Source organism: Mustela putorius, unplaced genomic scaffold (assembly GCF_011764305.1).
Source record: "Mustela putorius furo isolate JIRA1106 unplaced genomic scaffold, ASM1176430v1.1 tig00003853_pilon_pilon_pilon, whole genome shotgun sequence".
In the NCBI taxonomy this organism is placed as follows: domain Eukaryota; kingdom Metazoa; phylum Chordata; class Mammalia; order Carnivora; family Mustelidae; genus Mustela; species Mustela putorius.
This window is the reverse complement of record NW_025422005.1, coordinates 32,573,269-32,598,810: the sequence shown is the minus strand read 5'-3', so window position 1 is coordinate 32,598,810 and position 25,542 is coordinate 32,573,269. Positions and strand designations below refer to the sequence as shown.

Sequence of the window (25,542 nt, the reverse complement as noted above, 5' to 3'; positions counted from 1 at the left end):
GGCAAGGCGAGTTTGAGGAACTGGTGAGACATTGCAGGAGAGATGAAAAGGGTGTGCAGTGCAACATTAAGAAACTGAGGTTCAAGAGAGAAATTTGAGAGTATGACGCAGATGGCAGTGAATACCAGGGAAGTAGAAATCACCTACGGAAGAGAAGAGAGACAAGGAAATGCCCCCAAACCGAAGGATTAATGGAACAAACCCAGCAGAGGAGGCTGACATAATTTCAGATTTCTCCAGACTGTGCATGCAAAAAAAATCCCCTCATACCTTTTACCCGGATTCCCCAAATGTTAACATTTTATCTCATTTGCTTTATCATTTTCCCTCTCTCTATATTCACTGTTTTCCAAACCATTGGAAAGTAAGTTGCAGACCTGATCCCTGTTACCCCTTTACCTGATACACCAAACCTGAATGTTCATTTTCTAAAAACAAGGACATGCTCATCAATACAATCATCAAAATCAGGAAATTAACCTGGATATGACACCATCAGATAGTAAAACACACAGCTTATTCCAGATTTCACCAACTGTCTTCACGTTCTTTGTAGCCAAAGAAAATCCCCGAGCAGGAGGGGGCATCAGCCGCCCGTGTCTCTGGTCAGGGGTGTGCCCTCAGAGCAGACGGGACGTGCTGATGCTCAGATGTTCCGTCATGTATCCCAGGAGGAATGCAGCCAAAATTCTCTAACACACAAAGAGGCCCAGGCTCTTTGGCAGATCTGAAGAGCTGGATTCCCCGAGGCTGGTAGAAGAGGGAACCCTTGGGAGATGGCTCTTCCCTGATTTAGGAAACCCCTGCGAGGAAAGGACACAGCATAGGAGAAGCTGTGGAGCGGGCCATCCCAAGATGGCCAGGCGCCTCCAGTGGCTCGAGGGCCGGGTGAGTCTCAGGGGAAGACCCCAGGACCCTGAGCAATAGGGGAAGGGCTTCCTGGGCTTGTCCTTGAGGAGAGGAAACCCCAAGATCCAACGGCTTGTGAAGGTGTCTGGAGCCAGCTCCAGTGATTTCTCCACTGTGTGCATGGTTTCTGTCGGAGCCAAAGTCAGGAGGGCCAGAAACCAGTCACCACTCTTTCTTTTCTTTTCTTTTTAAAAAATTTTTTATTTTTTATTAACATATAATATATTATTAGCCCCAGGGGTACAGGTCTGTGAATCGCCAGGTTTACACTCTTCTCAGCACTAACCCTAGCACATACCCTCCCCAATGTCCATAACCCCACCACCGTCTCCCTACCCCCCTCCCCCTGGCCCCCTCAGTTTGTTTTGTGACATTAAGAGTCTCTTATGGTTTGTCTCCCTCCTGATCCCATCTTGTTTCATTTATTCTTTTCCTATCCCCCAAGCCCCCTATGTTGCATCTCCCCTTCATCATATCAGGGAGATCATATGATAGTTGTCTTTCTCTGATTGACTTATTTCGCTAAGCATGATACGCTCTAGTTCCATCCATGTTGTCGCAAATGGCAAGATTTCATTTCTTATAATGGCTGCATAGTATTCCATTGTATATATATATACCACATCTTCTTTATCCATTATCTGTTGATGGACATCTAGTTTATTTCCATAGTTTGGCTATTCAGTCACCACCCTTTCCCTGTTTCTCCTGCTGCATCCAATACCATGGTCTACAGGCAGCCGAATGGGGGTTCTTTGTGAAACGACCAGGGGAATTTGACATCGATGGCAAGTAGATGGTATCAAGGGATTAGTGTTAGCTTTTTTTAGATGTGGTAAAGGCATATGGAAATGTCCTCTTTTTAAAAAGAGAGACAGGCTGGGGACCCTTGATCTCAGCTCAGATCTTGAGCTCAGGGTTGTGAGTTCGAGCCCTGCATTGGGCTCCATGTTAGGTGTGGAACCTACTCAAAAAAAGAAGAAGAAGAAGGAGGAGGAGGAGGGGGAGGAGGAGGAGGGGGAGGAGGAGGAGGGGGAGGAGGAGAAGCATGCTCTTGGAGACTGCAGAGGAGAAAGAGATGTGGTGTGTGGGATTTTTTAAATGCCTAAAGAAAATAAATGAATAGATGTAATAAAAATAGAAAATCTTGGTAATTTAAAATCTGGGTGTTTTACTAAACTATTTCCTCTACTTTTGTGTCCTTTGATTTTCATTTAAAATGAAAATAGGGGCGCCTGGGTGGCTCAGTCGGTTAAGCATCTACTCTTAGCCCAGGTCATGATCCCAGGGTCCTGGGATCGATTCCCACAAGGGGCTCCCTGCTCAGCGGGGAGCCTGCTTCTCCTTCTCCTTCTGCCACTCCCCCCTGCTTGTGCTCTCTCTCTCTCTCTCTCTCTCTCTGTGAGATAAATTAAAATCTTTAAAAAATAATAAAATAAAATAAAATAAAAAGAATAAAAGGAGATATATAGGGCACATTCCCCAGGGTTTAGGTTAAAGAGCATATGAGTGGTATGACTGTAGTGTCCCCCAAATCATCGCTACAGCCATCAAGCATTATTCCTGCCAATCTCTTCCCTCAGGCTAGATTCCCCGACCCTCACAAATTGGGGAACAGCCTTTGTTCAAGGGCCTCAGGCCTGGTGCTGACCAGAGTGTGTTGCTAAAAGGTCTTGTCACTGTTCCCAGGAAGACGTGCAAAGTGTCATGCAAACACAGGTCCCAGGGGGTGACTCAGCCTGACCCGGGAGCCTTCTTCAGGTGGGTCCACAGATTCCTTCTGTCCCCTGGGGCCCGTAAGGCGCCACATGGCCATTGCTAATGGCTTCCAGCTCTCACTTGCTTTTCGAATCTCAATTCAAATGTCAGCCCGGGCAAGAGCATGGAGCAGGCCGGGGACAAGCTCATACCATCTGCATTCGTATTTTCCTCCGTCATCTTGACAGTTGAGCGCTGGCAATATTACAATTCAGACGCCGTTCTGCGTTTGAAAGGAAAATTATGGTTTTTCAGAGTGCAGCTGGTGTGCGAGTGAATAGGACGGAGTTTCTGTGAAGCTTTTCCCTCACTTTATGATATGAAAATAATAAAATGTCGCTTCAGCATGTGGCTCTTGCTTCAAAAGAATAACCAAGAGGCACAGAGTTTGGGGAACAAAGGCAAACAAAGCATCTTGTTCCACAGTAATCATTTTAATAAAAAGCAAAGACAGCAAAACAATCATTTATAAATGATTTCTTCTCTCTTGGAAAAGTTAACACTGTTGCTGCTGTAGAAACCACTTGGAAATGATCTCTCTCAGTGCCTATTTAAGATATATTCCTTCTTTCCTTATTGGATTGCCTGGGTGGCTCTGTCGTTAAGTGTCTGCCTTCAGCTTAGGTCATGATCCCAGAGTCCTGGAATCGAGCCCCACATCAGGCTCCCTGCTCTGTGGGAAGCCTGCTTCTCCCTCTCCCTCTCCCACTCCCCCAGCTTGTGTTTCCTCTCTTTTAAAAAATAAATATTTAAAAAAAAAAAGATATATTCCTTGTAACCCATTTCCACTTGGCCGGTTACGCAGGGAAAATGACAAGTCACTTTCCTGGAGGGAAACTGAGTCCATAGTGAGACAGAACTTGCAAATCACTCCAGAAGTGTAGGCGCAAATGAAACACACATGGAAAACAGAGGCAAGACGAAACAGGCAGAGAAGTAGCGTTTTCAAGCCTTTTTCTTGGGTCAGTTTTGCACATTCTACCAGGACACCTGCTTCAAGAAATCCATCACCCAGGCCAACCTCCCCAGAATGAGGTGTTTCAATACTCGTGTGGTTCCATGTCTCTCTCAGCCACCAGGAAGCAGCTGGGTGCTGGTAAATGTTTCACAACCAGCCCGCTGGTGGCAGAAACTTGATATGGGGCATCTGTCCATGTCTGGGGGGTAGATATCCCACCAGGGCTGATGTCAAGCCTCCAATGTGATGTCACCGAATGGTGGCCTTGGCAGAGACGCGCAGCAGCACGCCCTTCATCCCTTCATTGCAGGTCGTTTCTGCCTCGAGGATACGACAGCATAACCTCGACAGCAGGGATAATAGAAAAATGGAGTAAAATAATTGGGAAGTGATGAGCATTGAGTATTTAATGCCTCTGTTTTTAATGTATTTTATTTTTTGTAATATGCTTTCATTGTAGGTTGATATCATTTCTTTTTCTTTCTTTTCTTCTTCTTCTTCTTCTTCTTTTTTTTTTTTTAATGATGGCTGTGTTTAAGAGCCAGCTCACTAAACTCACTATCCCCTCTCCTGGGCCAGTGCGAGTGGGCTCCAGTACCCCGCTGGCACAGGGGCTCCCCTTCCAGGGGAGACTATAGCACACCAGCCACCTGCCGAATCCTGTCTTCACAGACATCTCTGTTGCTTCCCCAGCTCCCCTTACAGGAGATGAGCATTCTTTCCAGACAGGAGATTCCGGGAGCCTCCTGCAGGACAGCCTCCTGCAGGACAGCCGCAGGACAGCGGGAATATTGGCGACTTCCACCTGATCTCAGGGCTTTCAGCCCTGCCAAGTCCAGATGGTGCTGTTGGGCCATCGGAGCTCCCTGCACAGCCCTGGCCTCTGTTTGACAGATTTCATGCAAGTCCCTGGCACCTCCTCCTTCCATCCAATCAAAGCCAGCAAACCTCGTATGGGAAAAGCCCAAGAAACCAGGTGCTAAATCACCCAAGGTCAGGCTGTTTGCCAGCTTCCCAGCCTCCCAGTTGTCCGAGGCAGCCTTTCCTTCAAATACAACATTAAGCCAAATGCACCATCTAGATCTCACACTATAGCATCCTCGGATCTCAAGGGCAGACGTAAACTTCCAATGGTGAAGCCGGGACCACGGCGAGAAGCAGCAGCAGCCAGCCCTCCTCCCCCACCAGCCATAAAGCTGCTGTCTGCTGGCTCTCCTCCCTTGGCACGGAGCCATGGTCACGGGCGGGAGCTGCTTGTGATTGCTGACAGCGGGAAAGAAGCTACGGAAAAAGCTAGGCATGTGGCTCAATGCTTCATATTCACGAATGTGTGTTATCACATTTATAGCTAGAGAAAGGAAGGTTTGGCAAGATCAAGGGCCTCTCCCGAGATCACACGAGCTATAGGTTATGGAGTCAGGATTGGCACCAGGGCTGTCTAACTCAAACTGGCATTAATTGACGTTAGCCCGTGTTGTTTGCCAAGGAGCATGAAGACCCTGGCAGCAGGGACTCTAGTTGCTGCTGTGCCTGGGTAACGTAGTGCTAGTCAAAAATGTATCACCCTGAGAGATGATGCTGGAGTGCCTCTTAAGGGAGCCCTCTTTGTTTAGGAAAATGCTTTTAATAAGCCACCCATTGGGGAAGAGGAAATCTCGAAGGTAAGAGCATTGGCAGGACTCAAGCTAGGAAAGGACTGGCCATGCTGCTACAAAGGAGAACACCAGTGGATTTGGTTTGTCCCAAGCAGGGAGACAGGTGGGGTGTGAGGTGATGGGCTCCTTGGTGGTGTATCCAAAGAACACTTTACAAAGGGGGTTCCGTGTCTGCATTTCCGTAATTTCTCTCTCCTTCCACATCACTGCAACACACGTGCCCACACACGGGCGCATTTGAATTTCACGGTGTGTGGAAATGGGAGAGAACTGAGCTTCGTGTCATTGATGGACTGCGGGGAGGACACCCCGTCATGGCTTAAACTGAGGTAGCAGAAGTCTGGCGTCCGCTGTGGCTCCCCAAGTGTCAGCGCCTTGGAGATCACAGACATCCAAAGGCCCAGTTATCAGACGTACCAGGATCTCAGGGGCTCCGTGGGCCCCGGCTGACGTATGGGCTACAGGAGGGAAGAATCTGGCCTAGTGGCTGGCCGCAGGTGAACGTGCTGTGGAACTAAGTGGGAAGACGCTTTGGACTTTGTGGCTCACGGCCGCTGGAACATGGGCCTCAATCAGGACCCCCTGCTGGAGTGCCCAGTGGGAGAAGTTTGGGGCCTTCAAGCCCTTGACCTCCGCGGAAGGCCACAGAGGCCTCCACACATCCAAGACATTCCGCAGTGAGGAAACGCCAGCCACAGGAGCCTTCAGCCAGCTCGGCGGGGGCCATCCCCCCTCACTGAGCACGGATCCAGTGAGCTGGGGCTAAACGGTCTTGGCGGGTCTGAAGGCCCGGCCATCTGCCAGCTTGCACCCTGGAATCTCATATACGCCTCCAGGGCTCTCACTGAAAGCCATCCAAGAGATGAAGCCTACAGAGCCGGCCCATCACCACCATGTGGATCCAGAGAGGCTCGGCAGGAGAAAGGGCCGAGGGGGAGTCCTGAATGACGGCAAGTGCTAAGCACCACGGAAGAACACAGCCACCTCGGGCAGTTTGCTAAACCAGAATGGGAAACGGGACTGCCTGCATCCCAGCGCTACTGCTGACTAGTTAAGTGACCGTGGCCTCTAGGATTCAGATCCTCCATCTATAAAATGGGGACTGAACTGGTGTCCAGAGTGCTGTTACTCCTGTGTCCTCGAATCTGGCTTGATGGGGCACCTGGGTGGTTCAGTCGGTTAAGCGTCTGCCTTGGGCTCAGGTCATGATCCCAGGGTCCCTGCTCAGTGGGGAGTCTGCTTCTCTCTCTCCCTCTGCCCCACCCCGCTGCCCACACGCTCTCTCCATCTATCCCAAATAAATAAAATCTTAAAAAAAAAAAAATTCTGACTTGTTGGGTGACGTTCTCAGTGTTGCCTCGGAGCCACAGCGAACACCAAATGGTGCAGTGAGACTACCAGACAGGATGGGGACACCAGCACAGGGCTCAGGAGAGTGCCACATGTCAGCACGGGAACCACACCAGAAGGAAGCTGAAAAGCTTGAAGGACCAAAGTTGCACTCAGCTGTGTGTTTTGGAAGGAAGGGCTGCAGGGTCTGGCCTGAGACTTGGAGTGGAAGCATAATATGGTTTTCAGGAACGATTCCAACAACATATTCCTGAGTTTGGGGGGGCGGGTAGGGAGGCTGCCTTCCAGGTAAAAGCATTTTAAAGTCATGATTTGATCTCAAGTCGCAGAGAAAGTCATAAACAGCACGAGGCTTGCTATTAGCCTGTAGCAGCAGACGGAAGGACACGAGTTTCAGGGACGGTGACAAAGATGACTGTTGTCAGGGCCCATCCCCAGACATCTGCAGAGACTGACAGCAAAGAGAAGCCTCAGTTGCGTGGGCAAAGGGAAGCATTCAGCTGAGGTGTCCTGTTCTGCCGGCTTCGGGTTCACTCGGCCGTGGTTCCTCAGACCCACCTGAGGGCACTGCGGCTCCAGGCCTGCCTGCCCACGGTTTTCTGCAGAAGGACCAGCTGTTACCTGGGGGACCCTGGAGCCCCCAGCAAGTCACCTCCATCTCCCTGGACTTGCATCAGGGCCAGCATTCGTCAGGACTTAAGGATGAGCCAAGGCATGTCTCTCCCACTTCCCCAAAGCTAATGAGAATCCGTGTCGTTCATTTTCTTTATAGTTTCAAGGAACCCTTCCTCTAATGAAGACGTGTGCATCATTCTTTCGTTTAAACCCCCAGAAGAGCCATTTTTTCTTCCTTCTCCCCGGAATTTCAAACGATTCCAATTTCTTATTTCTTCCCCTGAAATGTCACAAAACTACCCCAAGACCTGTCTCCTTCCCTTTCCTCCTCGCCCCATCTGCAGTTGTCACCGACTCCTGTTAGCTGGGAGCAAAGAGTCTGCCATGGTGGTGGTTAAGAGCTTATAATCCACTTTCACTGTTTTATCAGGTTTTAAAGACCTACAGCCCCAGACCCACATTCTCGAAAAACCGTACCCCGCAGCAATCAGACAGATAGCATGAAGACGTTTTTCCCAAGTGCAGAATCATATATATTCTGAGTGATGGAGCTATTGGCATTCAAGTTTTGACCAGTTTCAAGATGCTACTATCAGATAATGGGAAGACCGTATACAGACACTGCAATTTATATTACATTAAGGAAGACTGTTACTTGGTATAAGAGAGTCAGGAGTTTCAGGTTCAGGTTCAGATACATCCAGAAGGCTATGTGGATACACTGAGAGCCTTACTCCTTCCAGGTGGTAAAGCTCTCTGAGAAGCTGCATCCTTTTTTCAGGCCCCCCTACCACTGTTTACTGTGCTGATGCCAAGAACTCAAGAACTCATGGCCCTTGACTCCCTCAGAAGAGGGATGATGAGAAACTTACAAAACCAGATGTGGGAGGTATTCTTCTACTACCTCCCACATGGTGCACAGTCTCATCGATCAACTCACTTCAAGCTCAAAGCACCCTTAAGAGGTAAACAGCCATCTGCCCTATTAGAAGGGGAAAAATGGGAGGCAGAGCCTCCTGGATTGTGCAAGGTTGTCAGCTCTTTAAGGGGAGAGCCAGAACCAGGAACTGGCTCTGTGTCCCATGTTCCTTCCAGCAGCAGGACTTGCAGACAGCTGGAATGAGTGTGGCCTAGACCCATGACCAAGGCTCATAGGGCCCATGGCCCGTCTGGGAAATCCAGGGGGACACGGGTGTGTGGGGAAGCGGGAGCTGTGATCCAGGTGTGATCTAGCTCTCTCTGCTTCCGGGCTGGGCTAGATTTCAAGCAATGGTGGCAATGACTATATAGATGTCACTAGCAGTTGGAAGATGGGCCCCCTTTGACAATCCGGAAGCACCCTCTCGGTGCTCCACTCGGGACAGGGCCTTCTAGCGTTCTTTTAGATCAAGTGGGGAGACTGGGCTTACACTGAACAGTGGGAATGAGTGAATGCAGCTTCCAGAAGGTCATCACTTGGTTCAGATGTTTACACAGAAAGTGTTCGGACAATTCCAACAAGAACAGACCTAGAACTATCCTTCTAAACCCACCCTGAGTGGTAGAGGTAAGGTAAATGTCTTAACCTGCATAAAAGTGAAGTATTATTATTTGTCAACTGTACAAGACACGTTACTAGAGTTACAACTGAGTGGCATGCACCCTATGTTGGAGCGTCTGAACTACAATTGTGTAGGATGGTATCTCCAGGACATGGAGCTGAACATTGTTCAATTGTCTAAGTGTTACTTGGTGAGATGTGCTTTTAGCCACAGTATTTAAAAAGCCAATTTCTATTTAAATGTGTTGTGAAAAAAAATGTTAATAGTTTTGACTTTATACACATTTTATACTTACAGCAGAGTAAATACAGGAATTTATACACCCGAATGGGTGTTGCTGCCTTCAAACTAGTCACCTGGGGAAGATGGACGATGTTTAGTCCGTGACTATGTCTAGAGCCTTCTTTGGAAACTGTCCACTTGTACGCTTTCTCATTGTTATCCTTTATGGATAGACTTATTTTTTGAGGGAAGATTTTTTTTTTTTTTAATAGCCAAAGAGCATTAGAAGGTAAGTCTGAAAAATAAAAAGGATGACAGAGTTTGGGACCACCTCTGGGGAGGGGTGGTGTGAGAACTGAAGTCTGATTATAAGGCTGTGAGGCCTCTTGCCTTGCAAGACCTCAGAGATAATTCCAAAGAGGACTTCTATCAGTCCTGGGCACATGCAACATCACAGCTCAAGAGTATAGTCTCCTAAGGAAATGACAAGGATTATGGTAACTCTTGAGTGCTTACATTTTAGTGTATTTGGTTGAAAAGGGAGTCTTGCTCATTCTCATACTTCACATAGGCAGAAATGGAAAACCCCATCTCCACGATGTCACCCAAGGGAAGGATCATTATCTACTGCTTAAACAGTTAAAATGAAAAGCACTTGGTGTCCCGCCTACATTATCCATCCGCCCGCCTGCTGAAGGTGCAGTAAGTAATTCCCGAGTCTCCCCGGTTTGGAAAAAGTGGGGAAAGACAGGTCTCGGGAACTTGGCCGGGACTAGAATGTCAAGGCGATTAGAATGTATTTCCAATGGCTCTATCCACCCAACAGGCCCACTACACCAGTGCATTCAAGGAAACCTTCTAGAGCTAAGCAGTACACAAAGTTTAGGAGAGAAGGGGAAATGATTATCTTCCAGTAGCTTTCTGTGATTAAAAACCCACCGGCTTCTGGATGACAAATGAACAGAGTCCACTGACAAGAAAGTTCATGGCATTCGATTCTAGTGCACGCGTAAGAAATAAAGTGTGTGGCCACTAGCTCATTGAAGTGCATTTCCAGCTGAGGCCAAAGGCAGCAAAGGTGCAAGAGGCTGCTGGGGCTGGCATTAGTTGAAGCAGGGTCTGTAAGTTCAGCGTGGCAAAGCAATTTGTAGAAAGCCCCAGTTCCACAGCAGGAGATCTGCCAACCGGTGATGTCAGATAACGCTCGCTCTCAAACTTTCTACAAAGTGCTTCATCGAAAATGCTAATGAGGAAGCTCCCTAAAACACCATATCCTGAGTGTCAGAGAAATATGGCCAAGATGGTGATTTGACGGGGAGCAGAGACTGAACTGCGTATCCTTCAAGCATCACACACACACACTTGGTGAAGAGCTCGTTAGTGCAGTCGCGTTGCGTCTCTTCCGCAGCCCCCCTCCACCGGGTGGTGGCTCCTGAGTGCAGCGCTTCCGGGACCCGTTCTGAGTTCCTGGGCTCTGCTGGTAACAGCCAGAGGCAGCAGCACAGTCAGCGCCTTCAGAGGCAGCCGTAGCATCCGAGTGCTCGCGGCAGACCCCGGTCTCCAGCCGACCGCTCGGGATGTTGCTCTTGGTGAGTGTTTTTGTATTAGTCTCTGTAAAAACCACAAAGCTAAGCCGTTTGCTTAAATCATCGTTAGAAAGAATGCTGAGTGCCCAGATGGGATTTTCTAGTTTCTGTGCAAATGAAATCACATTAGTCCAGATTTTATTCACTCAAAACTATAGGGAAGCAGTAGGATTTGGTTTAAATGCTGCCAAAAAGCAGGAATTCACTTAAGTTTTAATTCGGAAGCAATCCTGTTGTTAATGTTGTAGCCAGCTTCGGGCAGCATGGGGGGCGGGGCCCCGGTTGTGCTCACTGAGGAATCCCGGATCTCTCCCAGTTCAGGCTCACTCTCACTAGAGGTAGACCCATTGTTGATGGCGTAGACGCTCTCTGCAACTCCCTGAGCTGAAGCGCAGCCATCTGGCTCTTTCTTCTCCCTGGGACTGGACAGTCCCGGGAGGACGGCCATCTTGCCAGTCTGCCTATTGGGCAGCAAGGACATGGTGTAGTCTGCGATGATGCCACCCACATCTAAATTGCAGGCCTGGTCGAAGGCTAGGAAGCCGACGTTGGCGTTCGCCTCACACACCACAAAGGAGCCGTCGTCCATGATGAGGAGATCGATGCCACAGAAGTCCATGCCCAGGATGTTGGACACCTGAATAGCCAGCTGCTTGCCTTGCTCTGTCAGCGGGCACATGACACCCACACCGCCTGTGGGGAAAGCACAGCGACATAGTGGTGACGTCAAACACCAGGGACACGATGGCCCTTCAAAGAAGAGATGGGGCCATACGGAGAGGGGGCAGGGAGACAGCCATTCTTATTACTCACGGAAGATCTGCTTGGAAATCAGGACGCCCTTTGGGAAAACAATAGGGCCATTTCTTATCTAAGAGTTTTTAAAATGTTTATTTCCTCTGACCTACCACTAAGGAAATAATCTTATGTAATGGAAAAAAGCTTTATGCACCAAGATGTTGATGGCAGGGTTTTTAAAATACTGGAAAATCAAAATCCTGAGACATAATAGGCGCTCACTAAACATTTGTTGGTAAGTAAATGAAAAACCACAAATCTCTTGCAACAGAGGAAAGCAGCATATTTTAAAATCATGAATAATAATGCTCGTAGAGCACTGGTGATCCCATGGAAAAATACTTGGAAGGATTTAAGACTCGCAGCATGACCACAACTGTGCAAAAGATCTTGCCGGAAAGAACAATACACAAAAGTTAACAACGCCTGTCTTTAAAGGGTGGGATTAATAAGTATTTTTTTCACTGGACTTTGCCATGTTCTCCAAATTTTCTATGTGAAAGTGGATTCCTTTTGTACAGAAAAAGCAAAATTAACATTATGTTGGGGCGCCTGGGTGGCTCAGTCAGTAAAGCATCCGACTCTTGAATTCAGCTCAGGTCAGGATCTCTGGGTCATGGGACTAAGCCCCATGTCGGGCTCCACACTCAGCATGGAATCTGCCTGGGATTCTCTCTCTCTCTCCCTCAGCCCCTCCCCCGCACCTCTAAAAAAAAAAATCTGAAAAAAAATTAACATTATGTTTTAGGAAGAAGGGGATGGAAAGGCTTGTGAGACAAAATCCTGTGCCAAAGACAGAGTCTGGCTGCCCTCACCTACAACAGAGCTAACCTCAGGTTCAATAGTCTCCTTGGAAGGACTTAAGACCTACAGTCTAAGGTCCAACAACTAATGCCTTCACCTTAACAGGTCCCTTCCCCACCTGTTCAAATGCATAAGGAAAAGGCTATAAAAGAGTTTCAGACTAGCTCACCAGGAAAAGCAACAAGGATAAATGGCAAAACCATCTGGTTCCTACCTTGTAAAGAATGCATATTATATGGTGACTAAAAAAGACAACATAAAACACCAGGTTCCATGGGGTGGTACCACACACGAAAAGGAGATGTTGGGTACTCAGCACTGTGCCAGCCTGAGCATGGCATCTGCCCCCATCACGACACTACATCACCGTGTCTTGCAATGACCTGCTTTCAGGTCTTGTCCTCTGTGGAGCCACAGCTGTCCCAGGGCAGGGACTCTCTCTGTTAAGTGCACTCTCATGGAGTCTACTGGTGGCGACTGCTCTCGACCAGTATTCGTGAAGGAAGGACCGAACTGCGTCTCAGCCTCTGTTACTCACTACCTTGGTACACCCACAGGGCCAGTTAGGATCTAACCCTGGGCATGTGTTTTATCGTATTATCGTATTACCCACGACACATTCATTCAGTGAGGATGACGGAAGCTTTCTGTGATGGGGACAAGAATTTACATCCCTCCTGCAATGTCTCCATTCACCGCGACAGAAAACAAGATAAACAACAGGTTCATGAGATGGGGTTATGCTTTTGATCCAAACATAAACTGTAGCTTTCTCACTGTATCAAACATATAAGGAAAAGCCAATCCTCGATGACAATGTAAAAGCAGAATGCGCGCTGCCTTCTGCCACTGCCTCAGCGCAGACGGTCATTACCTCCTGCCCGAGCAACTGTAAAAATCTTCCAAACTCCTCCGCCTTGTCTCTGCCTTCAGTCCCTCCTCTACCTGCCTGTCGGTTTTTCTCGAACATGGATCCTCATGTCACTCCCTGGGTGAAACCCAACTGCTGAGTTCCAACCCCTACCAGAGAGGGTTCCATCTCAGTGCTCTGATACCTAGGCCTGACCTCTGTCACAGCACCTACACCCATCTGTCCCCTTCCCGGGCTGCTTGCTGTGACAGGACAGGGCTTGTTTCTAATCCTTATCTGTGATCCCAGAGCCTCGCAGAGGGTTTGACAAGATAGAAGGGCTCGATCCACATGTACTGAACCGGTACAAATACCCTAAGGAAAAATCCGTAGTGAGGAAATGGACCGAGAACTTTTGTCCCTTACCGAGGGAGCAGTTGCTCTGCATCCGTCCATCAGTGGAGCAGCGAAGCATGGAGCCTATCACCCGGCCCCCTACCACCACCACCCGGATGTCTTTGCCGTGTGACTCCTTCACATACTTCTGGAACAGGTAGGGCACGTCATGGCGGATCAGATGGCAGATGTCCGAGAGGTGATGTTTATCTCTGGCAAGAAAAACAGCTTTTCCTTTAAGAAGAAATATAAAGAGCAAGAGGAGTAGTCAGAGAAGGCTTCGAGGGGAGTCCTTGCCCTCCCGTCTCCCTGTCCCACACAGCTGTCGGTTCTTTCTGAACCTGCCTTCCCTCGGCCTCTTCTGTTTCTCTGACCAGACTCTTGGTTCTTACCAAATGGCCGCCGAACCTTGTGTTCTCTTGGTTTTACTCACGTCCCTCTCTCCCCTCACCACAACCCTTTTTTTCCAGGATGGAATAATGAGGTTATTCCAGAAACACAGAGGCGAGGCCAAATAAAATAAAATAAAATAAAATCCTGAGGATCTAGTCAGCTCAGTTCCAAAAGCATCTCCTATCACTCCAGGATGCTGATGAGGCAGAGTCCGTCTCTAACCCACTTTGTTAATCCGCCAAACCTCACACTGGGCTCGAAGTACAAAGCAGGTGTCAATCCATGTTTACAGAACATAATTAACTAAACACACTTAGAGGAATTCTAAGGCTAGGCAGACAGAGATCCACAAAAGGGAACTCTAATACAGCATGATAGAGCATTAACAGAGATCTATGCCAACACTATGGGAGTTCAAAGAGGGAGCCCCGACGGACCCCCTCCTCCTCTAAAGCATAAGAAAACTATCTGGCTATACCTGTTGAATTCTAAATGGAATGATCTATACTTCTATTGCTATCTGGAGAAAGAATTCCTGCTTGACTCCAAATCCTTTCTTTTCTGCTCGAATCACCAGTGCTTTTGTCATTACTTAACATCTGCTTTCCCATTTGCATATTAACTGACATATCAGAGCAGGACTTCCTCAGAGGTTTGCTCTGCAAATCCGACATGAGCACACCCAGTCTCTGCCTTCCTGTAATGGAACAAAGAGAAGGTTTTCCTAAGATTTGTGTCACTACACTAAAAGGAGTAGGACCCTTCTGAAGTCTGAATAACAAGAGTGATGGGTATCAGCCCCTAGTGGTACAGAAGACTGAGAAGTAACCTCCAACACATGTCTCCATCACTGCACACTTGGCACCAGGAGATCTGGCATCTGACCACACATGGCTGGGATTCAAGTATGGGCCCTGAGGGTTCCCTGGACATTAGGTAGGATTTTCACAGAGATGGGGGCTTGATACAGGGACTTGGTTCCTTGGTTCCTGACAGGTGGCAGGTTTAGTCTACAGTTACTAAAGGAGCTTTAGTGGGATGCCTGGGTGGCTCAGTTGGTTAGGCAGCTGCCTTCAGCTTAAGTCATAATCCCAGGGTCCTGGGATCGAGTCCTGCATCAGGCTCCTTGCTCAGCTGGGAGCCTTCTTCCCTCTCTCCCGCAGGCTGGGAGCCTGCTGCTCCCCCTGCTTGTGCTCGCTCTCTCTCTGTGTCAAATAAATAAATAAAATCTTCAAAAAAATTAATAAAGGAGCTATAGTTTTCAGGCACAGAGGAAAAGGGAGGAGAGGGTAGGAAAGAGGACCAAGATTAATCATCCACCCTGAGCCAAACACATTAGCCACCCAGGCGCCCTGTTTTTTCATTATTTCATTTACACCTCATACTAGCCCTAAGAAGCCATTAGGACAGGATAGTTATTTTTGTTTTACAGTAGAGGGAAATAAAAGTCTACAAGATTAGTAACTTTCTCAGGGGCAGAGCTGTACCATTCCACTGCTTTCTTTAGATTTATTTCCATATACTAGGGTCTAACTACTGCTACCGTTTGTCTACTCCCCGCCCATTTCCCCTAAGATACGACATGTTACACTAGTGATGAACAACCTGAAAACGAAATTAAGAACACAATCCCATTTACCAGCGTATCAAAAAGGAACAAAAACATTAGGAATAAATTTTAACCGAAGAAGAACAAGACTTATCACTGAAAACTATAAAACATTTCTGAGATGGGGCACCTGGGTGGCTCAGTGGGTTAAGCCTCTGCCTTTGGCTCAGGTCATGATCTCGGGGTCCTGGGATGGAGTCCTGCATGGGGCTCTCTGCTCAGCGGGGAGCCTGCTTCCCCCTCTCTCTCTGCCTGCTTCTCTGCCTACTTGTGATCTCTCTCTCTCTGTGTCAAATAAATAAATAAATAAAATCTTTAAAAAAAAAAAAAGATGCTTCTTAAAAAAAAGAAAAAAACAAAAAACATTTCTGAGAGAATTAAAGAACTAAATAAATGGAAAGAAGCCCCTTGTTCAGGGACCAGAGGACTTAATATTGTTAAGACAGCAACACTGACTATCTACAGATCTGACACAGTCCCCACCAAAAGTCTGACTTCCTTTTTTGCAGAAGTTGACAAGCAGATTTTACATTATACTGCCAAATTCACACAGAAAGGCAAGGATCCCAAATATCCAACACAATCTTGAAAAAAAAGAGTAAAAGGACAAAGCTGGAGTCCAACTTCCCAACTGCAAAACATACTGCAAAGTTACAGTCATGAAGATAGTGTGGCCTGGCATAGGAGGGCAGACACATGGATCAACGGAATAGAACTGAGAGCCCAGAGGAGAGCCTCACACAGAGGTCAGGGGCTTTTTGTCAAGAGTTATAAAAGCATCCCATCAAGGAAAGAATTGTCTTTAACAAATAATACCGGGAAAACTGGATATCCACATGTAAACGAAGGAAGCTGGACCCCTGCGCCTCACACCATATACCAAAATTAGCTTCAAAGGGATCAAAGACCCGAAGTAGGAGCTAAAACTATAAAACGCTCACAGGGAAACCTAAGTATCAATCTGTGTGACCTTGGATTAGGTAGCTACAAAATGACAACTAAATGCACAAGCCACCAAAGAAAAAATCCAGATGAACTGAACTCCATTGAAATCAAAACCTTCTCCACATCCAAGGACACTATCAAGAAAGTAAAAAGACAACACATGGTGGGGAAGAAACCGGTTCAAATTATGTCCGTTATGTTATGAACTCTTAAAAAACTCAGCAATAGGGGTGCCTGGGTGGCTCAGTGGGTTAAGCCTCTGCCTTCGGTTCAGGTCATGATCCTAGGGTCCTGGGATCAAGGCCCGCATTGGGCTCTCTGCTGAGCAGGGAGCCTGCTTCCACCTCTCTCTCTGCTGCTGCTCTGCCTACTTGTGATTTCTTTCTCTGTCAAATAAATAAATAAAATCTTAAAAAAAAAAACAAAACTCAGCAATAAAAAAGGGGCCCCTGGGTGGTGCAGTTGGTTGACCATCCAGCTCTTCCAGGCTTTGGCTCAGACTCTGATCTCAGAGTTATAAAACTGAGCCCTGAGCTGGGCTCTGCACTCAGCGTGGAATCCACTCTCTCTCTCCCCTCTGCCCCTCCCCCCCAATAAATAAATAAATCTTTAAACAGAAAAACAAATAAACCTCAGCAATCAGAACGCCAATAACCCAACTGAAAAGTGGGCAAAGGATCTGAATACACAGTTGTCCAAAGATCTACAAATGCCTAATAACCACATGAAAAGATGCTTGACATCACTACTCATTAGGGAAATAGAAAGCAAAACCACAGTCAGATGCCTCCTTCCACTCACTGGGATGGTGAGAATTAAAACAAAACACAAATGCGCAAGTTGCTAAAAATTCTTATCATAAGAAAAAGATTCTGTACGTGATGGATGTTACCTAGACTTACTGTGCTGACCATTCTGCAATGTATACATTCAGTCATTATACTGTAATCAATCAGATCTCAAAAAAGATTTTAAAAATTCATTTAAAAATCAATAAATGAAGTGGGCCCCTACGTTACTAATGCTCGGGAAACATGTATTTTGGCTTGTGGCTTGCTTTTATGGTAGAAGTATGGTGACTATTTGCTTAATTTGTCAAGGCAAAGAGGACATTTATATATGTATATTCTAAGAGGTAGGCCTGCCCACTTTTCAGGCTATAAATGTTCAAATATATACAGTCAAAAAATTTTATTTAGGGGCATCCTGGGTGGCTCAGTCACTTAAGTGGCTGCCTTTAGCTCAGGTCATGACCTCAGGGTCCTGGGAGTGAGCCCCACACCGGGCTCCTTGCTCAGCAGGGAGCCTGCTTCTCCCTCTCCCTCTGCTCCGCCTCCTTATTTGTGCTCTGTGTGTCTCAAATAAATAAATAAAATCTTTAAAAAAAAAGTTTTATTTAGTACTCCAAAAAAACCCCAATCATAAATAAAGGAGTAAATGAATAAAACAAGGATTACTAAGAATGATGAGAAATCAGAACCCTCATATACTGCTGGTGGGCCCTAAAATGACATAACCATTGTAGAAAACAGTGCAGCAGTTCCTCTGAGGCTAATCATAAGGTTACCGTCGGATCCCACAATTCCAGGCTTAGATAGATAACCCAAGAGAAAGGAAAATATATGTTTACAGCAGCATTATTGATAAAGCCACAATGGAAAAAACTCAGATGTCCACCAGCTCACGAGCAGATAAACAAATGTGGGCAAGCCATACAACAGGTTATTAGGGAGGGATAAGAAGGAATGCAGGACTGATCTACACCACGACATGAATGACCCATGAAAACATCATGCTAAGCAGAAGGAGCCAGACACAAAAGGTCACATACTGGATGATTCTCTGATAAGAAATGTTCAAAATAGGCAAATCCATAGAAACACAAAGTAGATGAGTGGTTGCCAGGGTCCAGGGGAGGCAAGTGCGACTGGCCCCTATTAGGTTCAGGGGTTTTTCGGGGGGATGAAAATATTCTGAAATTAGATAATGGCTATGATTGGACACAATAGTGAATATACTAAAATCCACTAAATTGTACACTTAAAAATGGTGAACTGTTTGTTATGTGAATTACATCTCAATTTTTAAATTTTTTTTATTTTTATATTTTGAGAGAGAGCGAGCAATCAAGTGGGAGTGAGAGGGGCAGAGGGAGAGAAGGAAAGAGAGAATCTTAAGCAGGCTCCACACTCAGCACAGAGCCTGACGCAGGACTCAATGTCATGACCCTGAGATCATGACCTGAGCCGAAATCAAGAGTCAGATGCTTAACTGACTGAGCCACACAGGCACCCCACACCTCAATATTTAATATTTGAAAATACCATGTATTTTATTTAATTTCCATTTATTGTCTGTTTTACCCTTCTACAATGGGAGCTCCTTGAGGACAGTTTTTGTTTTGTTCCTATCTGTATCCCCAGGGTCTACAACAGGGCCTGGCACTCTGTGGGCACTCAATAAACATTAGTTGAATTCTCAATTATGTATACTTTAGCACAATAAAAAAAAACTAGACATTGAACTTGAGCACTATAGCATATCTACTGAATAGCATTAAGGGCCCCCCTTGCCCCTGAAACTCATTCCTTTCTCCTCAACGGGACCCTTTGGCTCCCACGGGTGACTTTGCTCACACCTGCCTCCATACACTCGCTTACTCACTTCCTCCAGTCTGAATTCCACTCTCCAACTTCAGTCTCCTCCTCCTCCAGGGAGGCCTTCTCCGCCACGTGGCCTCTGTCCAGCGCAAGCAGGTGCTGGACCAGCCTGCCAGGGAGGTGATCACCCTGTGATGTGACTGTCTCTACTCCCTGCACACTGCAGCTCCCTGAGAGCAGGGACTGAGTCTAGTTCATCTCACTGCCCCATCCCCTACGGCACAGGAACTGCTCATCACGTGTCTGTTTTGGGGGCCTCCCCTCACTGCAGATGCCCTGAGCGTGGAAGTCGCATCAGGCGGTCGGGGGGGACCTGCTCCCAGGCTGCGGGAGAGCTTCCTGCTGCATGCGAGCTCCTCTCCGTCACCAGTCCCTGCTCTGCACCGAGTTCTGTAGCAGGTCCCGGGGACCAAGAGGCCCCGGACCGGATTCCCGCCCCTGAGCAGCACCCTGCCAGCCAGGGGGAGACGCGTATGCACTTGGAACTGTCGTAACGGGCAGTGCCGTGCTAGAGCCGTGGACTGAGCACCACAGAAACACAAAGGCCGAGCTGGTGGGGAGAGAAGAGGACCAGGCACGTGGAGGGGAAAGAAACAACAGTGGAGGGGGAGGCCAGCAGGCCCTTATGTGAGAGCAGAGGTTCACTAGAGGCCAGAGGAAGACGCCACTGCCAGCAGAGGGAAGAGGGCAGAGGTTTAAAGACAATACGTGGTCTAGCTAGCGAAGTAGTCGACAGTAGACGACGGAGAGGGCACGTGGCAAAGGCTGATGCAGGCTGCACAGGAAGGATGAAGCTACCGGGCCTCAGGGCGATGGCAACGAACACAGACCTTGTCCAAGAGGCAAAAAGGCTCTTAGAAGGGCTTTTTAGTGAGGGAGTGAGGCAAACAGATGTCTCAGAGAAATGACTCCCTAAGAAAAGAGGACACACTGACACCGGGACTAGGGAGACCACTCAGAGTCAAGTCAGGAGTCCAAGGAGTGAACAAGAAGGGTCTGAGGTAGCAAGGACCGTGGGGGCAGCGAGGAGGGGACGGGAGACAGATGACACTGCGAGCCCCGTGAGGGGGCGCTCCACTTCTCTAAGCAGCGCTGGGCCGCGCCTGATGAGCCAGCAGCAGAGTGGCCCCAAGGGAGGCCGGGAGGCGCGGCACTGACCCCGGTGTCCTCGAGTGCTCTTCACCACGACCGGGTAGCCCAGGGGCTCAGCTTCATCGATCATCTTTGAAAAGTCTTCGTGCCCACCTGCCAAGAGAAGGGGAAAGTCAGGGAAGGTCAGGCTGATGTCCGCCCCGCGCGGCCCCTCTGTGCGAACTCTTTGAGGGCCTCAGGTACCTCTGATTAAAGCAACTCAGACCCGTGCCATCCGATAGACATGGACTTTGCACCTGTAACATCCGTGGGAGTAGAGAGATAAAGAAAACAACACTGATCAAGTACGTGACTGTGGCAAAGGCCTCACCCGCTCTAGCTCATGTAAGCCTCCTACCAGCCCTACAGGCAGGGCAGGAATTTTCCCCAGTAAAATGGCTGCGGTTCAGCAGTGTTAATGACGGACAACCACAATGAGGCTGTGTCCATCATCAGGGGCATCTGCACAAAGAGTACACATGATCAGAAGGGAGCTCCTAGGGCGCCCGGGTGGCTCAGTCAGCTAAGTGTCTCAGGCCCGAATCTCATGGGCCCTGAGATCTTGCACTCACACTCAGCAGGGAGGCTGCTGGAGATGCTCTCCCTCTGCCCCTCCCCCTACTCTCTCTTAAATAAATAAATAAATCGTTACATATATTTTGAAGATTTTATTTATTTATCTGACAGAGTGAGGCATCGAGAGAAGGAACACAAGCAGGGGGCATGAGAGAGGAAGCAGGCCTCCCGCCGAGCAGAGAGCCCGAAGCAGGGCTCAATCCCAGGACCCTGGGATCATGACCTGAAGACAGACGCTTAACCACCTGAGCCGCCCAGGTACCCCATAAATAAATCTTTAAAAAGGAAAAGGGCACTCCCAGCTTCCTGATCTCCAGCTATCCTTTTTCCCTTCCCTATAAAACAGTGAAGGAGGGGTCTTCTTTCTTATCCAAGGTTGTCCCTGCACCTGTGCTCTAAACCCCTTTTCCTCTCACCTTCCTGGGGATCTTGTATCGTTAAGTGTGCTCTCTCTGATGGGTCTTCAACCTCCCAGTTCCCAGTTTCATCACCATTTTATTTATTTTTAAAGATGTATTTGTGAGAGAGAGCATGAGCAGGAGGGGCAGAGGGAGAGAGGCTCAACCAAACTACGCACTGAGCATGGAGCCTGACATGGGGCTTGATCTCATGACCCTGAGATCATGACCTGAGCTGAAACCAAAAGTCGGATGCTTAACCGACTGTGCCATCCAGCGCCCCTCCATCACCATTTTAATTGCCTATCTATCTACACTTGATCTTAGCCAAAAGGCTGAGAAGCGATTATCTATCTATCTACCTATCTATTTTAAAGATTTTATTTATTTATTTGACAAAGAGAGACACAGCAAGAAAGGGAACACAAGCAGGGGGAATGGGAGAGGGAGAAGCAGGCTCCCCGTTGAGTAGGGAGCCTGATGCGGGGCTCGATCCCAGGACTGCAAGATCATGACCCGAGCCGAAGGCAGATACCGAACGACTCAGCCACCCAGGTGCCCCACCCATCGCCATTTTAAACATGCCCCGTTCTCTCCCATCTTCAACAAACAAAATCCCTATTCCTTGCCCCTGCTTCACCCCTTAATCACAAGCTTGTATCCCTACCATCAAGTTACTCAAACAGGTTTGCATTTTCTCACTTCTCTTTCATTCCCTCACCCTTGACAGTCTGGGCCGTCTCCCCATCACTAAACTGCAGCTGTATTCGCCGAGTCCCTGTGGCTAAGTCCAACACACATCCCAGCGCTTATGTTCCTTGTCCTTTCAGAACCAGACAACACTTTGAATTATACGATCCTCCCCGGAATGTTCTTTCCATTGGCATCTGTCATCTCTCCTTTCCCTCTTCACCTCTCCAGCTGCCCCTGCTTGGTCTCCTGCATACCTCCCTCTTCCCTGACCCAGTCTCTCCAGGGTTCCCTCTTGAACCCTCTTACTGAGTTTTCGTTTTTACTGTGGTAAAATGTACATAAAACTCGCCATGAAAAGGTGTCCAGTTAAGCCCTCTCTTCATTCTGTATATTCTCCTGAGCAATCGCATCTATTCTCGACGACTTCACTTAACATCATGAACGTTTCCAAAACCATTTCCCTAGGCCACCCCTCTCTCAGCAGCTCCAGATCCACTCATCCGCTGCCTAAGGAACAGTCTTCCTTGCTTATCCTATAGATGCCTCAAAAAGAACGTGCCCCAAACTGAAATCATCTCTGCCGGATAACCCCTCACACCCTGCCCACGAACTTGCTTCTCCTCTTCTGTGTCTCTGGTCTCAGTGACTGACTGCTGTCCCCTCTGGCTGCCCAAACCAGAAACTGGAGTCACTCTGGATTCCTTCTACACCCTCAGATCTGGCCAGTCTTCACGTCCTGTTACTGCGATCTCCTTTGTAATTCCTGGATCTCTTATCTTCATCCTGACTATGAACCCCCTGCCAGTTACGACTATCATGGCTCACTTGGACAGCTTAAAAAGCCTGCCGCCACATACCTTGTCTCCACTCCGCCCTGTCTGATTCCTTCCTTGTTGGGCAGCCAAAGCGATATCCTGCACTCTGATCAGGCCACCACCCTGGAAGTCTCTGGATTTGCCCTATCTACTTCATACACCATATAAGCTCCTCTTACATCTCGGCTCCATCTCCCATCTATCTACAAACTACTCAAAATACTACCCATCAGTCACGTTCTTACTTGACTCTAGGTTGATCTACATTCCGCTCTCTGCTTGGGTTACCCCCCTACCCCCGCTGCTTCCCCGGGATAACTTCAGCTGAGCTTTGCTATTCTCTCTGAATAAGCCTCCCTCAATGTCTCCGAAGCTGCATATATCCCACACAAAAGGCTGAGAAGCGATATATATGGTATATATGATATACACGGTCCATATATCCCGTACCACCTTGCACTAACGCATCATGGCACTTACTGTCCTGACACTGCCTATTTGTTCACTGACCACCACCAACCCCAGGCTCTGATGAGTGGGGAGCGCCTCCAGGGCAGGACACTGTCACTTACCACCCTAGCCCAGCACCTTGCATGGCACCGGGCACATGGTGCGTACCCCACACACGCACAGCCTCGGTGAGTTAAAAGACAAAGGGAGCAACCATGTTAAGGACTTGAGAGGCTGAATTCCGACCCGCTGTAAATCAACAAGACCCTAGAGGGCTTTCGGGGAGAGAAAAGACAGAGAGGCAGGATGGTTTGGGAAGGTCCGCTCCAATCCCAAGGACACGCACCGTACGAGAAGGTGTCTGGCATGGGAACCCCGTGGCCAGCCAGCTCCTGGAACGTCCAGAACTTGTTGACGCAGTTCAAAATGCTCTGCGGGCGGTTGACCAGGCGGCAGCCCAGCTTCTCCAGGTGGCGCAGGACTGTGATGTCACTGTCCGACTGCACCGAGGGGGTGGGCACCCGCACGAGCACCACATCGGGGAAAGTGGTGAGCGCCTTCTGGTTCAGCTGCAGGCCTGCAATCGAAGGACAAGAGTGAGCTCCGTGCTGGCCGCCGGCCAGTCCCGCCAGGAGAACTGCTTCCAGCCGACTCCTCAAGACTGAACCTAGCAGAAGACAGCCTTGAAGGTGGCCCTGGAAATCCTGCTGTAACGAGAAAGCCACGGTCAATGCCACACTCCCCACAGACGGGCAGAGCACGATCATGAAGAAACACAAAAGAATGAACAGGGGGAAGAAGGAAAAGCAGCGTATTGACAATAATCCAAGTCAGAAGAAGCCACAGGAAATAGGTAATAGAGTCCTGCACCTTTCTTCCACGGAGCCCAAGTATTACTCAGAGGGTAGTGGGTCAGGAGGCTGGAGATGTCAGGAAAAGGAAGCAGAGTAGTTCACTTATGGGCTCCTTACTAGTCTTTTAGGACTTAACCTTTAAAAGTCTGTCTGGAGGGGCGCCTGGCTGGCTCAGTCAGTAGAGCAGGAGACTCTTGATCTCGGGGTCCTGAGTACCGGCCCCACGCTGGGCACAGAGGTTCTACTTTAAAAAAAAAAAAAAAAGATAAAAATTGGTCTGAAAAATTATGTAACCACTTGAATGATTTCTATGAATATAATGAGTGCAAAAATGCCAATGATAAGTAGAAAAAAAAAAAAAGGACACAAAATGACAAATACAAGTTAGAAAAGACTAAAAGGAAATAGACCAGTATTTTAACAAAGGGTAATGGGAATGACAGGTGATTTCCTGTTTTATACTTATCTGTAGTTTCCAAAACATCTCCGAATGCATATTGCCTTTATAACCACAACAAAAATCTTCCAAAAAAAAAAAAAATCCAATCTATTAAAAATCAATTCGCTATCAATCAAAAGTAGAATGCATCCAAAGATAACTGGTCCCTGTGGCGAAAGGACCTGAGCTGTATTTCACTGGTAAACTGGGAGCACGAGCTTTAAGTGAAGACCTGGAGGACAGGGAGTTCAGTCTTCAAGTGTCTGTAGGGCTTCCATGCAGAAGACTTACTTGGCTTGTCTTCTCTGACCCCAAGAGACACAGCTATCCATGAGTATGGTTTTCTCTGTCAGTTCGCTTCTGCGTCTCCAGCCCCCAGAACAGTGCCGTGGGCACGACGGGTACCTGATGTTTGCTGAACTGTCCAGAAGCCACAGGGAGACAGATCTGGAACCACGGAGACCAGAAATGGGATGGGAAGGGCAATGAGAAGTGAGTTCAGGGGATGATTTGGCTGGACTCAGGGAACCTTAAAGAAGTCTTTAAAAGGCTCTAAAGAAAACCTTTTAAACAGTGTCAGAACCATCTTATAGATAGGCTTTAAGCTCAGTGTCTTCTATTCCATAAGCAATGGGCTATGCAACCAAATTCTGAGAACACAAAGATACAGAGGAAAAGTTACTATTTCTCCACGGGTTGGGGGGATGAATCATGTCCATACAAAAACAGGAAGCAAAACAAAACAAAAGGAAGCAAAGAAAGAAACCAAAATCACAAAACTACTCTACAGATGTAACTTGCACACTTTCCTCCCATTCTAGATGTTCCGGTCAATTCAACCCAAGGGGGCAGGTGTTATCATTAAGATACGCTGTTTCCAGAACTTCTGCGGACAGTGTGAGCCCAAGGGACTGGAACGTAACTCTCAGGGATGACTTATGGAGAGCATTGAGGTCATCTTCACTTTGCCATCGGAAAACAGCATCACGTGTACGGGCTTTGTTCCTTTGCCACTGACAGCACACGGGGAAAAGAATATAAAAGGAAAAAAAAAGCAAACCCTGTATTAGCATCCTCAAAACTGATAGGCAGAGAATGAAAGAAAAGTATTCCAGTGGGTGAGAACGGTGAGTAAAC

General features: G+C 47.9%; 1 protein-coding gene across 3 annotated transcripts in view; it reads right to left on the bottom strand.

The window, feature by feature from the left end:
- Nucleotides 1–7,754: 7,754 nt before the first annotated feature.
- RIMKLA (ribosomal modification protein rimK like family member A) overlaps nt 7,755–25,542 on the bottom strand; it is a 32,803-nt gene continuing 15,015 nt past the window's right edge. The window contains exons 2-6 of one of the 3 annotated variants that reach the window (XM_045064330.1): nt 24,103–24,210; nt 23,459–23,689; nt 20,208–20,294; nt 13,473–13,676; nt 7,755–11,287 (exon numbers count right to left, since the gene is read on the bottom strand). In XM_045064330.1, coding sequence (XP_044920265.1) covers nt 10,797–11,287; nt 13,473–13,676; nt 20,208–20,294; nt 23,459–23,689; nt 24,103–24,210 — 1,121 coding nt within the window. In that variant the 3' untranslated portion in view covers nt 7,755–10,796. The remainder of the gene's footprint in view (nt 11,288–13,472; nt 13,677–20,207; nt 20,295–23,458; nt 23,690–24,102; nt 24,211–25,542) is intronic. The other 2 variants (XM_045064331.1, XM_004741543.2) reach the window with 2 other exon arrangements.